General features: G+C 55.1%; 2 protein-coding genes across 8 annotated transcripts in view; one reads left to right on the forward strand and one right to left on the reverse strand.

Moving 5' to 3' along the window:
* The window catches only part of SIL1 (SIL1 nucleotide exchange factor), a 102,834-nt gene extending 100,344 nt beyond the window's left edge, over nucleotides 1–2,490 (forward strand). For all 3 annotated transcript variants that reach the window (XM_065030374.1, XM_065030373.1, XM_065030375.1), the window contains exon 11: nucleotides 2,033–2,490. In XM_065030374.1, the coding sequence (XP_064886446.1) occupies nucleotides 2,033–2,383 (351 nt within the window). In that variant the 3' untranslated portion in view covers nucleotides 2,384–2,490. The remainder of the gene's footprint in view (nucleotides 1–2,032) is intronic.
* Nucleotides 2,491–7,541: 5,051 nt separating this feature from the next.
* CTNNA1 (catenin alpha 1) overlaps nucleotides 7,542–14,773 on the reverse strand; it is a 113,211-nt gene continuing 105,979 nt past the window's right edge. For 4 of the 5 annotated variants that reach the window (XM_065030369.1, XM_065030371.1, XM_065030367.1 and 1 more), the window contains exons 17-18: nucleotides 10,305–10,439; nucleotides 7,542–8,644 (exon numbers count right to left, since the gene is read on the reverse strand). In XM_065030369.1, coding sequence (XP_064886441.1) covers nucleotides 8,357–8,644; nucleotides 10,305–10,439 — 423 coding nt within the window. In that variant the 3' untranslated portion in view covers nucleotides 7,542–8,356. Of the gene's footprint in view, nucleotides 8,645–10,304; nucleotides 10,440–11,059; nucleotides 11,270–14,773 lie in introns of those variants that run through there. The other variant, XM_065030368.1, reaches the window with a different exon arrangement.

The following is a 14,773-nucleotide window of genomic DNA, read 5'->3' on the forward strand; positions in this document are numbered from 1 at the left end:
TGTCCCTGCCCGTCCCTGCCTGTCCCTGCCCATCCCTGCCCATCCCTGCCCGTCCCTGCCCATCCCTGTCCATCCCTGCCCGTCCCTGCCTATCCCTGCCCGTCCCTGCCTGTCCCTGCCCATCCCTGCCCATCCCTGCCCGTCCCTGCCTATCCCTGCCCGTCCCTGCCTGTCCCTGCCCATCCCTGCCCATCCCTGCCCGTCCCTGCCTGTCCCTGCCCATCCCTGCCCGTCCCTGCCTGTCCCTGCCCATCCCTGCCCGTCCCTGCCCGTCCCTGCCCATCCCTGCCCATCCCTGCCCGTCCCTGCCCATCCCTGCCCGTCCCTGCCCGTCCCTGCCCATCCCTGCCCGTCCCTGCCCGTCCCTGCCCGTCCCTGCCCGTCCCTGCCTGTCCTGCCTGTCCTGCCTGTCCTGCCTGTCCCTCTCTGGAGCTGCATCTGCAGCTTCAAGTGTTTTATATTCCCGTCCTGGGTCACTGCTGTACCTCAGTTCAGGCCCCGCGTTCCCCGGCCATCGCTCCTTGTTCAGTCTGCAGAGAGCGGGAATTAAATGCACTTTCTGTCTGTTCACAGCCAGTTTGCCCTGCAGATCATTACTGCCGTAATACCGGGTTTCAGGCAGTGCGGAGCAACGTCTGTGTTTTAAAACAGTTGTTTTCCGGGAGACTTTGTAAAGGTGCACATCATTTTAGCGGGTGTGAAATGGTGCCAGGCGCTGGCTGTGACACGGGCGATCCCGGCTGTGTCCCTTCCCGTCCCTAACGTTCCGTGATTTTGTGGTGAGAAGGAGCGTATGGGGTGTCTGACCCCGGCCCTTCCCGTTTGCTCCTCCCATGGGTTTTACCGCCGCCCCGTCTGTTCCCGGCTCCGCAGGCTCCGTGTATTCTCGGGTTTATGTTAAAACAAGGATCTTTTGCTGCCCTTCGGACAGGGAAGGTTGTTTATCAGTCTGAGCCCATTGGCTTTGGGGGTGTGTGGAGGAGATGGGACTCCCCGGTTTGGGGTGGGCTGGGTGACAAGGAGCTCCGTCTGACAATGATGATCTCCCACGGGCAGCTCTGCGCTGATGCACCGATTGCCACAGCTCCAAAGGGCTTTTTCTGCTGCTTGCTTTCCTTTTCACCCCAAACCCTGCATGGCCAGCGGGGTTTAGCAGCAGCCCGCGCAGGGACCGCAAGACGGGAGGTCTCAGCCTTGTCCCTCCTTGTCCCCACCACATCCTGTCAGTCAGTGGGATGAAGCACCAGGACTGGAGCTGTCCAGGGACAGTGGAGCCCAGTGCCAAACTGGTGACCCGGACAGGGAACAGGTTACAGGTGTCCTCGGGGACCCAAGTGGCCCTTGGGGACAGGATTGTCCAATGGATTCTCACAGCAGCTCCTGGGTACTGGCTGCCCCGTCCCTGCTCTCAGCCCTTGACAACTTCATGTGTGGGCAACAGAGAACCAGGACACAAACCTGTCTTGGTTTTATGTTGCAAGTCAGAAAAGGGAACGGAGCTGGTGAGGGGCTGGAGCACAAGTGTGATGGAGCGGCTGAGGGACCTGGGGGGTTCAGCTGGAGAACAGGAGCTGAGGGGAGACCTTCTGATCTCTGAACTGCCTGAAAGGAGCTTGGAGCCAGGGGGGTCGGGCTCTGCTCCCCAGGAACAAGCGCCAGGAGCAGAGGAAACGGCCTCAAGTTGCGCCAGGGGAGGTTGAGGTTGGATGTGGGGAACAATTTCTTCCCCAAAGGGCTGTGGGGCATTGGAACAGGCTGCCCAGGGCAGTGCTGGAGTCACCAGCCCTGGAGGGCTGGACAGACGGACATGAGGTTCTCAGGATATGGGGCAGGGACAGGGGTGGGTTATGGTTGGACTCGATGAGCTTGAGGGGCTTTTCCAACCAGAATGATTCTGTGATTCTATTATATGACTCTCCCTTCCACGGCCGGTGTTACAGGACATTCATCCTACTCTCCCACGATGTTTCACCTCCCAGGAGTGGTTGTTTTCTAATAGGGATATTAATCCATGTTCCGCTGCTTCCCACAGATGGTCCTTGAGGACTCGCAGCACGGAGACCAAACTCAGGAGAAGATCCAGCAGTACCAGCAGGTCAGGCTGGTCCCGGCGGTGCTGGAGCAGGACTGGTGCGTGGTGGTTTCCAACCTGCTGGCCGTGCCGGAGCACGACACCCGGGAGAAGGTGCTCAAGACGGTGGCCGTGCTGATGGCGTTCTGCAGGGAGCGGTTCCGCGGGGACCCGGCGCTCGGCAGCACCCTCGGCCTCCTGCGCAGCGAGTACGAGGAGCTGGCGGCCCAGGAGCAGAGGGAAGGCGACAAAGACGGGTATTTCAAGGAACTCCTTGGCTCCATAAACACCATCATTCAGGAATTAAGATGAAAACAGCTGTAGATTCAGTTCAATCCCAGATAATTCAGGGCAACAGCGTGAGTTTTGGTGGCACCAATGTACGTGCACTTCTGAATAAACTGGTGGACTAAATGCGATCCCACCACTGGGTGAGTGCGCCAGCAGCTTATTATAGTAATGAAAATGTTTGGGGCTTGTTTTCTTTTGCTGGGGTCCTGCTGGGAAACCAGAGGTGCGCACCGTGGGGGGAACGGGGCAGAGTCTCAGCCCGCGGTGCCCGTCACCCTCCGGCCGCGGTGCCGCGAGCGTGCTGAGCGTCGCGGTCCGGGGTGGTTGGGGCGGGAAGCACCGAGGGACTGTCCCAGTTGGGCAGCGTTTGTTCCCGCAGCTCTGACCTGCTGCTGTTCTCACACGGCAGCACCCGCAGTGTCTCTGATCCTTCATTTGCTTTGTACAAAGCATCTCAGTGCTCGGGAGCACCGTTCGCCTTTGGATTGTTTAGTGCTTGTACAGGACGGAGTGTCATTTCCTGGAAACCTTGATCGGGTGGGGGTCTGTCTCAGAGCAGGACTGGCCCTTGGGCAGGTCCATGTGGCCATGACCAGCACCAGGAATCCCAGCTCTTCTGCAGCCCCTTCTGCTGGGACACCAGCCACGTCCCCACAGTCCAACCCCCAGCCCTGGGCTGGCACAGCCACGGAACCGCTCCTGCCGTGGGGCTGACCCACTGGGGAAACACTTGGTCCTGCAGCAAACCACTGAGGCTTTCTGCTTGAGGAGAGGAGAATAGAGAAAAGAGGGGAAAGAAGAAAGAGATGGTCTCCACCCCGTTGTCCTCTCCCAGGTCCTGTCACCTGAGCCGTTTCCGTTCTCCTGGCCCTCACACCGGGGCGACGTGTCCTGTGGGCCCATCCCCAGCACTGCCAGGTGTGTGTTCTCGGGGCAGCCGGCAGCAGAGCCCAAACCCGCTGGGATCGGGGGTTTGCGGGCTGGGGACAGGCGCTGCGGGGCTGTTGTTGTTCCCGTCCTGCTCCCTCCCCACAGGGCTGGTTTTCCCACTGACGCAGCTCTCAGATCCCCTGGCAGCCGGGTGCTGCCAGAGTGTTCCTGCCGACCCCTCTTGAGGGGCAGTTTTTGGGGTCAGCAGCTCTTTCTCCACTTCACCCAGCGCTGGAACACGAGGTGGCAGCAGAGCCGGTGTCGGGGTCCCAGGGTGAACCGCAGAGTGAGGGCTGCGCTGGGTCAGCGCCCGGGTCCAGCGCGGCCAGGAGCCCCTTCTCTCGTTCCCATATTTGCTTTCACAGTTGCTCTCTGGCAGTAACAGGTATTTCAATCACCGCTGCTCCTGCCACCGCCTTGATGTGACCCCAGGGCTGCAGCACCAACGTGAACAACTCAAGTGCCAAGAAATAAAGCTAAAAAAGGCTGTGTCTGGTGCCCCTGGTCCCCCAGCCCTGAGCCGGGCCAGCGCGGCTTTGCCGGCACCGTGCCCACGCAGCGCGGGCTGCAGGGGCTGCAGGGGTCCCCGCTTCATCCCCCTGGTCTGTCCCCCTGGTTTCCGCCCTGCCAGCCCAGCAGCACCCAGGGCAGTGATCGGGCTGGCTCGAGGGGATCAGCCTTTGTTCATGCTATAATATTTCTGGCTGACATTTACAGTGTGTGGTTCTCACTGTTAAGTAGGGGGCTAATTATAAATTTTTTTTTTTTTTTTTTGGTCCTCTTTCTGGGTTTTGATTCAGATTCTTTGGTTGGGATTAAAAATGTTTTCTCTCCTTCTCGCTCCTCTCCTCTTTTTCTGGAAAGCATTTCCCAGCCGATCCCAGCAGGGTTTTGCTTTGTAGGTTAAAAAGAAACCAACGATATCTGTATTTATATTTATGTCTGATGGCAGTGGACGGGCTGAGCTCGGGAGGGCGATGCCCCAGGGAAGCCGGGGGGTCCAGCCGGGGGGGACCGGCGCTGGCGCAGGGTGTCCAAGCTCAGGTTTGCTCAGCCCTGCCTGGCCCTGGCGCTGCCACAGCTGCATTTAACCACGTGGGGAAGGTTTAACGTACATTTAAGGGATGATCGGGGGGAAAACCACCAGCAGGTGCAGTGGCCCAGCTGGACCAGCCCTCCCTGCCAGCCCCCCCAGTCAAACCCCCCTCTCCAGTCCTGACCATCTTTACAGTGCAGTTCTGAGCACCAGCTGCTCTGGGTGCTGCTGCCCTGGGGACGGGGCCTGGGACCCCCATTCCCAGCACCCCGGTTGGTCCCCCTGCTGCAGGGTCTCGGGGAGGGAGACGAGCCCTTAACTGCATCTAGGGGTCACTGTCCTGTCCCCCTCGTATGCGGCTCCCTGTGCTGGGTCTCCTGCAGCAGGCACGGTGCCGGGGGTCACTGAACCCACCGGTGTGTTGGGGCAGAGCAGCGCAGCTGGGCAGGTGGGTAATGTTAAACAGAAGCAAAAGGAAAGAAACTAAAACCGCTGGCCTTGGTTACCCTTTGGACGTTCCCTGAAGACATTTGCGGTGCTGAAGTTTTTTGGGGGCCTCTGGCACTGCTGCTGCTCAGTGACCTTTGCATCTAGCAGCTGTGTCCAAACCCATGTCCCCCCCACCCAAAGGGCTCCGGGCTCAATGCTGGGGGGCCAGGGGACCACCCCCAACCCTGGGCACCCCTGCAGCAGTGCTGGCGTTTGCTGGAGCGGCCACGCGGACCCAGGGCCGCAGATGCATTTGGGGAGCAGGGGGTTGCAGTTATTTGCACTGCCGGTTGGTTACCAGTACTACCAACAGCTGGTTTGGTGACACCCCCACACTCTTGTGGTCCCGCAGCCAGACCCGGCAGGACCTTGGTGCTGGGGTTTTACCGCCAAAGGCCATTCAGCTCCTGCTGCTCTTGGCGCGCAGACTCTGAGCGGGCACAGCAGAGCTGAGCGCCGGGTGGGAAACATCCTTTAAACAGCATTAAACCTCAGCGCGGAAACCCTGACACACAATTAAAGCAGCATAAATTCAATGTGGCTTGGTTCACCGCTGAATTGAATTAAGAGCACTTGAAATTTGGAATAGGGCTGTCTCCCGGGGATTGAACGTGGTTTCACCAATACGCCGTAGCAGATAAGGCTGAGATAAAGCCCCGGTGTGGCTCGCTGGGTGCTGCCGTCCCACAGCACTGCCAGGAACGTCCCCAGATCCTTGCTGCTCAGCAGGTATTTCAGTGTTTGGGGAGCAGCCGTGCACAGGGGCACCCGCAGCCCGTCCCACCCCGAACCCCGCGGGTCCCGTCCCCGTGATTTCCTCTGTCGCTGAGCGGCAGTGGTGCCGAGCAGCCGGCTGGGCCGGGGGCTCCACTCATCCCACGGTTGGGGAAGGCAGCTCAATCTTCACCCCTCTACCCCACGGGCGCCACAACCCGACCCGGCCGCGCTCGCTCCCCCCGGCACAGGGTTCCCCTCCAGCAGCCGCAGCGCGACCGCCTGCGCCAGCCCTTCCCCAGCGCTTAATTGCATCAAGCGGTAATTACTGTAATTCTTTTCAATTGGCTCTCTAATAAAGTTGCAGCTTCGCTGGCATCCAGGCCCCCTCGCTGCTGCCTTGTGACGCTGCTGGTTTTGATTCAGACTGAAATTCTCACACACATCGGGATCGGCACATTTACACGTTCTAAACCCTGAGCCGCCCGCTCGCTGCATCTCCGGGTCTGGAGCCGAACACGCTGGAGGCCCCGGGGCTGCTTTGCTGCGGCGACACGAGCTGGTGCTGCTGCTGCTCCTGGGCTGGCGTTTGGGGTTCGCTGTGAGATCACACATCGCTGCTTCACCAGCCGCCCTCCAGCCCCACAACGTCGGGGTTTGTCTGCACAAAGCCCCGTCCAGCCCTGACGTACACCAGGAGAACCAAGGTCACCCCTTGAACCATGGAGCCAAAAGAGGCAATGCAGGAATTCTTAAACACGGGTTTAAGAGCTGATCTTTGCTAAGCCAACGTCCTGCGCGCAGACACAGCTCGTCCTGGTGAGCGGCAGCAGCACCAATGTCCATAACCACATACCCAGCGACTCACTACAGCGTGGGCACTGGAAACGGGATTTAATGTGACACTACATCCTCCCTGTGCTTCGGGGGACAGGTTGTGCTGCCCCAGCCCTGCGGTCCCCAGCGCAGCGGTCACAGGTCACCCCGGGAACAGCCCCGTGGGGTACCGGGCGGAGCAGATGGGGACGGCGCTGGGCCAGGAGCACCCGCCTGCCCGGGGGACAACTGGAACCCAATGGGCATTTGTTGCTGGCTTGATGTCCTGAGTTGATATAGCGTGAAATAAACTAACATTTATTTAAAAGCTCAGGACATATAACTGTGTCTGTACATCTTAATACATGGGGTGGTTTCTGAAGTTCGTTAGTAGATTGCATTTTGGGGGAGTAATGCATGTATTTTGAAGAGTCACTGAGCAGCCCAGGGAATGGAGCCTTAAGGTAATTACATTAGTACCATGGGTGCAAAAATCATATGGTATGAAAGCAGTTAATAATTATACATACGACAACAAGATCCACAGCTTACCTGTTTCATTAACCTTTGAGTGTCCTTGGAGGAGCATCCCCCCCAGCACCTGTTTGGGTGTTAAAGACACACGAGCACTAGTGTATCGTTGTTTATGATCTGTACTCAGCAGGCTAAAACGCTTGAAGACATCGTAGATTTGGTAAAGATCTCCCAAGAACTACTTAGCTTAATTCTGATCAGCGTTTTGATATTGTGACAGCAATAACCTTGATACAGTAAATTATAAGCTGATCAAGGCAAATAAAATTACAACATAGCACTGCCAAGGGCTCGGCTCTCAAATTTAGCTGCAGTTTAAAGCATTAACTACAGAGCGGGCTGCTTTCCATTTCAATGCGCGCTTTACAGGAACAGCAAATGCGACTGTGACCCGTGCAAGCGCTTCCTGCCCAACACCGGGCTCCACCGGTACGGGTAGAACACCCCGAGATTCGGAACATTTAAATAAGACAGTGAAATTATACCTTGTAGCCGGAGTTATCACAAATGACGAGTCTGAACTGCAGCTGAGCAAACCCCATTTGCCGGGTGCCTCTGGGAGCCGAGGGCCGCACAGCGATTATGGGAAACCAGCACAAAGCCCATTTGCATCTGAATGGCGGGGAGGGGGCGCGGGGCCCTTCACACCACACAAAGCGCTGGCTGGTAAAAGCAACTTTATTAGTGTCCCGCAGCAAAATACATTAGTAATTTGTAACCAGGCATTAAAATTCCCGTCCGGTGTGGTACAGAAGCAATGAACCACCTCCGCGATCGTGTTGTGCTGGGTGCTGCCCCGCAGCCGCGCTCCGAAAGCCCTCGGAAACATGAAAACCCCTGGGAAGGCGGCACTGGGGGCAGGTGGGAACGGCCCCCGAGCCCCGCGGAGCAGCCAGCGCCCCAGCAAACCCACCCAGCCAGGGATGCGGCTGCTCCAGATGTTCCCAGCTGTGCTCACCCAGCGCGGCTGGCGCTGCGGTGTTGTCACACCCCTCGAGCATACACAGCTTGTTCCCCCTCCACCCGACACCAGGAATACACTCATACATACAACACTGTAAATTTTTTTGAGTGAAAAGATCTAATTTTCCTCTCTCGATCACAATGAGAACCGCAGTCTCGGAGCAGCATGATTCGACTGTTAGTGTTAACCATTAGTGTTCCTGTAAAATCCTCTTTGGTTATAGAATATTTTCTTTAAAGCGAGATTATACAAAATAATTCTCCGCTAGAAATACACCCCTGAAACCTAAAAGCAACCTAAATTAACACACTTCCGCAGGCTGAAGCTATACTGCTAGGCCTTATACATTTGAGTATTTCCCCACGTCATCTAAACAAAGTTATCAAAAATTATGTTAAGTAAATACACTTTGAGGAATAGTAAACTTTTGAAAAATCCTTAGAATATTAAAAGTAGAGTTCTGGAAGTAGCAGTAGTGGGCTAGAGAAGAAAAATAACCAGAGACCTCCCTTTAGATGCTTTCCATGGCCTTGAACTCGCTGAGCGCCTGCACCGGGTTGACGTGCTTTTTCTGGGACGCTCTCTTGATTTTCGTTTGGGTTTCGTCTTGTTTCTCCCTCTTGACCAGGGGTTTCTTCTCCGGAGCCTTCATCTTCCAGGACACGGCGGGCAGGTTGAGCGACGCCATGCCCTGCGACTTCTGGTACTTGGTGGAGGCCACGTAGGAGGCCTTGACGGTTTGCACCACCGCGTTCATCAGGTTCTTGGCTGCTTGGATGAGGGACATGGCGCTGTCCACCTGCCAAACCGCAGCACATGAGCGTTACGTGCCGGAAAAAACACCGTATTCCAGAAAGCAGGACAGGCCTGGGGTGTAAGAGCACTCGAAAACTGATTTTTCTGTGTTTTCTTTTGACATCTGAGGTTCTGAATCACGGTGGGGTTTTCCTTTGGACACAAATAAAAACCCCTGTGCAACGTTTGCCCGTGATCTGTGCCCCTTCTGTCGAAATGGCAATTGGGAAGCTTTGTGTGCTGCTGTTTGCTTTTGTGACTAAGCTTTAACAGGAGCTTATTCTCTAATGAAATTAATAAAGCTGTAGTAATATCTTAATCACTGTCAGTAAATATTGAAATCAGCCCGGAATATTAACCTGTGTTGGAAAGGAAGGGATGCAACTTAATCTTCAGCCAGGCCTGGAGCCTCTTCCCAGGTGGTTCCTGACTTACAAAAGCTTTAAAATGAGGGAAAAAAGCTCTAGCGTCAGGTGTACGGATGGGAAGGGTGTTATGGTGAAGGGGATTTTACCTCGGACAGGTGAAGTCCCTGGACTGGCACAGATCTCCACCTGATAACCCGGCAGGGGTTCAACACTACCCCTGGCACTACTCACCCCAGCACACAGGCTCGGGGAGGGCGGACAAAAGCCAGAGATGAGTCTGCAGCTGCCAGCCTGTTCATATAACTGATTTATGGCAGAAGAGTATGTAAATCCTGAAGACACTAACGGCAGTAAACCCCTGCAGTACGAATTACGGTGTAACGACACGTCAGCCTCTCTGACAGCACGATGCCCTGGGCTCCCGCAACCGGGACGTGGGGCACAGCGCGTGTTGGGCACGTCTGCCACCGCCAACTCGGCCTTGTTTGTGCCAAAAAGATGTGCTAATAAGCGTACGCACTTGAAATATCTGAATGATAGGACTGGGTTAATTTTTTTTTTCAATTTGCTTTCAGGATTTCAGGTTCAATACTGCGTTATCAGCCATTTCTGTCCCGCCTCAGTTGTGACACGAATGGGCAGAAAAGTATCAGTGATCAAACGTGCCCATCTAGGGCAAGGAAGAATATGCCAGAAGAAATGAAAAATGTAGCTCTACTCCCTCCCCCCATACCCACATGTAGACTGCTCTTAGGAGGACACATTTCATGAACTGTGGTGAAAAAATGCTTTGCTAAGTAATGGCTGGCGCGAGGCAGCAGCTGGCCTAGGGCAGCTCTCCGCTGTCACAGACCAGAGCAGCCACCAGCAGTCCCCGCGCCCTTCGGGGCACGGCTCTTCTGAAATACCAACACCTCCGCAGCACCGCGGGACCGCAGCGTGGCCAGGGCTGCGCAGAGACACAGGGCAGGCTTCGCTCTGCCGCCTCACCAAGAGTGACAAACGCTCTGGAACAACAGTGGGGTACACAAAGGTGAGGTCAATCTGCCTACAAACATAGCTGAGTAGGAAAAGTGAAGCCTCTACTTGTATCTTCCTCCCTTTCAAAGTGTCTCCTTCAAGAACAACGAAGCAGCGCAGGCAGTATTATAAACTTTGCCTACATTAAAACTTCGACTGAATGCTCCAGGATCTCGTCTATATTTTGTATTATTTAGCGTTAAAGCTTAGCTTGGAATAACTGTTACCCCTGGAAGAAAACACGCCCAGAGCAGACACGTCCCAGCCCATACGTACCCCAGACACAACCAGCTCCCCACCGAGGTTCTGCACTTCAGCCTTCACTTTGCTGCAGATGTTCAGCTGGTGGCAATAGAGCGCGATGCGCTGCAGGTAGGCCAGCAGGTCCTGCTTGCACGCAGAGTCGGGGCACTGCGAAAACAAAGGGCGAGTTTTACTGTGCGACCAGGGAAACTACAACAGAAATCATTTACGGGAGAACCAGACAGCTCCGTTCTGAAATAACAAATGTGCTCCAGCGATTATGCTGCTTTCTGCTGAGCTCTGGTTTTCAGACTGAGCGATACCTGGGCATCACCAGATATAAAAACCAGAAGCAATAAACATGGGCTGTCAGAACACGGGGGCAGGCGCTGGAGAAAATCCCTGGAGCTCCTTGGAGCTGCACGGCCGCCCCTGGGCTCCCTGCGAGGAGGAGGAGGAGCGGGATGAAGGACGGTGCCCGGCCTTCCCACAGCAGGGTCGGTGAGTACAAAAGGCCCTTCCTGCACACTGTACAGGACACAGCAGCAATGATTTGACACTCAGGATCACAATTTGCCACTAGCAGATGTTACCCGATCCAGCCACAATTCTCAATCTTCAGTATTTTAAGCTAGGAAATGATAAACCCCAACAGGTACTCAATTACATGCAGCAAAGTAGATATTTTCCTGACTCCTGCTCCCATTTCTTAGCAGTGTGGAAACCAGAGTCCTCGCCAGGCATGAAATAAAATTTTTCAAGCGCTCACTGAAGCACTCATCTGTAAGATAAAAGTTACATTTTCAGCTCTGCAATTGAAAGCCTAGGTAGGTACTGCAGACTGCAGGGAGTTCGGAAAGCTGTTTTCTCCAGCACAAACGAAGGGCCATCCCGTGCTTTGCAGAACCGAGCGGTGAGATGATTAATGAGGCAGTCTCACGCTGGATTTCAAACCAAGAGGAGCCCTGCTGAGGGGCAGCCAGAGTCCAACCCGGGATCTGCAAGCATAAGACAAAAAGGCTATGCTATGGGAAACCTTTTACTACCCATCGCAGTCCTGCGGTATCTTTAGGAACAGCAGCGAGTGCGGTGGGCAGCGTCTCCAAAGAGCAATGGGGCGTCTCAGAGCCGCTGGGGTGGGTGAACACGGTGAATAAAGCAGCCGGCACGCACAGAGCTCCACACGTTTGCCCACCGGACCGCGGTGCTGCTGCCGAAGGGACCCCAGGCAGGCTGCCGGGCTCCTGCCCCGCGTGTGCAGCACGAGCGGTGGCACCAAAGTGACACCAAAGAGCCCCCAGCTGGTAAAGGCTGCGGTGCCAGCCTGCTCTGACCTCCAGCAGCGCCCAAGAGGATGGATTTCAACACATCTGTGATGGCAGAATGTGCTGCAAAAGGGATGCCGGGGATAGGAGGGTACAACGGGTGATGTTCTGGCAGAGCAGACCCTGCGGGGATCTCCCACCCTCCCCAGACGGCTGCACCCCATCCAGAAACTCCTGAAAGCTCCACCATCCAGGCTCTTGGCACCCAATTCCCGGTCACTAAATGCAGGTTTATCACCAGCCCATAGACACACGCATGTACACAATGCAAATGCTTCTGTACGGCCTCACAGCTTAACTCAGCAGCAAGCGGGGCGACCACCCTCCGCCTCTGCCCAACGCCGCTCGTCCTGGAGAAGCCAGGACCTTCTGCCTCCAAACGAGCACCAAAATCCACAGGAACCACGAGTGGTCGCAGTGAGTTACCCGTGTGAGATAAGGAGAAGACACCGAGAGGCTTCCCTTCCCCCTTCCCGCAGCACCTCCCCGCTCTGCCCACCGAACACGAGCACCAGGACGGGCGCAGTTGGTGAGAGCTCTTCTGCACACACCCCGTGCACAGGAAAACCCCGTTTCATCCGCTGCCCTCATCCTCTACAATGGACCATCAAACGAAGATTCATAATGGACGTGCTGTGACTGGAAGAACAATCTTCAATGTGGCACCAGTTTACCACTTCACTCAAGATTACTGCTTCTGGCCACACAGCCTCTCCTCCCAGAGCAAGGTGAAAATGCCCTCCTGCTGTCAGCAGTAGCGTCAGAGCCCTAATTCTCATTGCAGACCTCTCCTCGGCCCCAGCCGAGCTGTACGGCAGGCAGGCAGGAGCACAAGCTTCCCGGTACACGAAGGCTGAGCAGCAGCGTGCACCAGCGCGGGGCGGCGCGCTGCACAGGCAGACGTGAGCAAACGGGGTCACGCTCACACGGAGCGGCGGCTTCCCACAACACACACTGCACTGCCTTTGGATTAATTTGTATTAATAAATACATCTGTGTTTTTCCAGGGGCAGAACAAGTGGGGTTTTGACCCAGTGTGGTATTTTGGCACACTGTACTAGACGTGCATACAGACGGTTGCGGAGCTGGGACCCCAGGCAGCGCAGACACACACTCTGCACTGCAAGGGGTTTTGGGCAAGCCAGGACAAGCACGTCAGGCCGCGCGACACAGGCTACGGACATTTGGATGGTTTTACGGGCATCTGACCCAGTGTGGCCATAAACTGACAGAAATCACCTTCTCATTCCCAAGGAAGGTAATGAAACACCTGAAGTACCCGCAACTCTTACACAGGCACGTTGCTTCCATCAGTGAAGTGAAACCCATGAATAATGAAGCAGCAAAGCTTGCTGGTTAATTTTTTAAGCTAATCAATATTAGTCAGCAGTACAAGATGTTTTAGAGAAAGTCCACAAATAGCGTCAGCCAAAGAGCTAATGAAAAGCTGAAATTACCATTTTGGAAAATGCTCTCCATCTCCCAAACAGCTCATCTAACAGAGTGAACGAGCAGCACAGCGGCAGATTGAATTGAATGTTGACAAATGCACAATACGGCACGTCAGAAGGACCGCTGCACAATTCGAGGTACTTTATGGGTTGTGGGTTTATGGAAACCATTTAAGGAAAGACACTCTCAAGGAAAGAGGCTGCCGCACATTTACTGATGGCTGAAGGAGGCAGCGAGACATTAGTGGGGGAAGTGGCTGAACAGGAAATATTATTTGGTTGTATATATCAATATGATGTGAATTGGAAAACCACATTTGATACTGTGCGTGCCATTTTTATGAGCAGAATAGAGAATTCAGTTCAAAGACAGATGACGTTTGAATAGAGATGTAATACAAGATAAAAAAGAACATCAACAAAAGACACTGCAGGTGACTGCATGAGCCCTGTCCTCTCCTGTGCAGGAACACTCAGATAAAACCCAAAAGGCAAGAATTTCAACACCGATTAAGAAAGATGACATTATTGTATTAACCTACAACAGCCACAGGCTCTGCAGAGCTGGCTTGGGAGGATTCCCACACCACGGCCACAGCGGATAGTCATGGTGCTGACAGAAGCCAGGGGTGTGCGGGACACCCCCGCCTCCCCAAACCCCAGAACGAGACGCTGCCGCAGAGCCAGCAGTGGCTGCTGGCAAAGGCTCCGCCGGCTGCTCCAGGTCACATCCAGAATCCGTTCCGGACAGAGCAAACACGCACACACACTCACTTCCTACCACCCCAGCTGAGCATGCAGAGAAGCAGAATCACCTTTTTTGCCCTTTTTGCAAAGGAAAGGGGCAGGGAAAGACCAAAGAACTCTCTCGCCATGTGTGCTGGTTAAGACAAGCCTGCAACCCCCATCTCTGCACGTCTGGTAGGTGTGAGCAACTGCAGAGCCTTTTCTTCTGCCCTGTATCTCCAGCCGAGGGATGGACACCACTGCACAGCACTTCCCAGTAAAATGCCTCTGTAGCAGGCGGGCGGCTCGGGGCAGACAGGCAGTGTCACCAGCAGTGTCCCCAGCACAGCCGGTGGCTCTGCCCGCAGCAGCGCCCACGGCACACGGACCCATCTCTCCGCAGGACATTCCTCTGGCAAGCGGGGCAACCCCTCTGCTTCCCCAACCCCCTTCGATTTAACCATCGCCTATTGATACAACCTGCCAGCACTATCGGCAAGAAATAGCAACGGAATTTTTCTTTTGCTTTGCAAATATTTTGACATTGAAAACAATAATATGGAGAATCGCTGTCTTGCTGCACATCATTTTTCTTTGGGTTGTCCTCATAACTTCTTCATATGCCCCCATTCAAAACAATCAGGCTGCTGCTTTGAGTGAAAGATGGAACACCTTTGGGAAAACCCGATGGCTGGACACTTTTCAGCAGACGTGAAATACCTCGGATAATAGCTTTTACGGTTTCAAAGGCAACGCGCTGTAAAACTGCCTGACGGCAGGAGTTAGGAGATCCTGACACACCGACACGAGGGGTCGTGATTCACCCGGTGCCACGTGGCGAACAGGCCATAAAACCCCGTCCTGCGGTTAGGAGCCGGCGGGAAGGCGTCAGAGCCGCCTGTGCCGCACGTCCGGGTGACCGTCACACAGCTCACGCCAACACACCGCTACAAGCTGCTACAGAGAGCACGAGCATGGCTAATGGAACCCGCACACCGCG

This window comes from Columba livia, chromosome 14 (genome assembly GCF_036013475.1).
Source record: "Columba livia isolate bColLiv1 breed racing homer chromosome 14, bColLiv1.pat.W.v2, whole genome shotgun sequence".
Lineage (NCBI taxonomy): Eukaryota > Metazoa > Chordata > Aves > Columbiformes > Columbidae > Columba > Columba livia.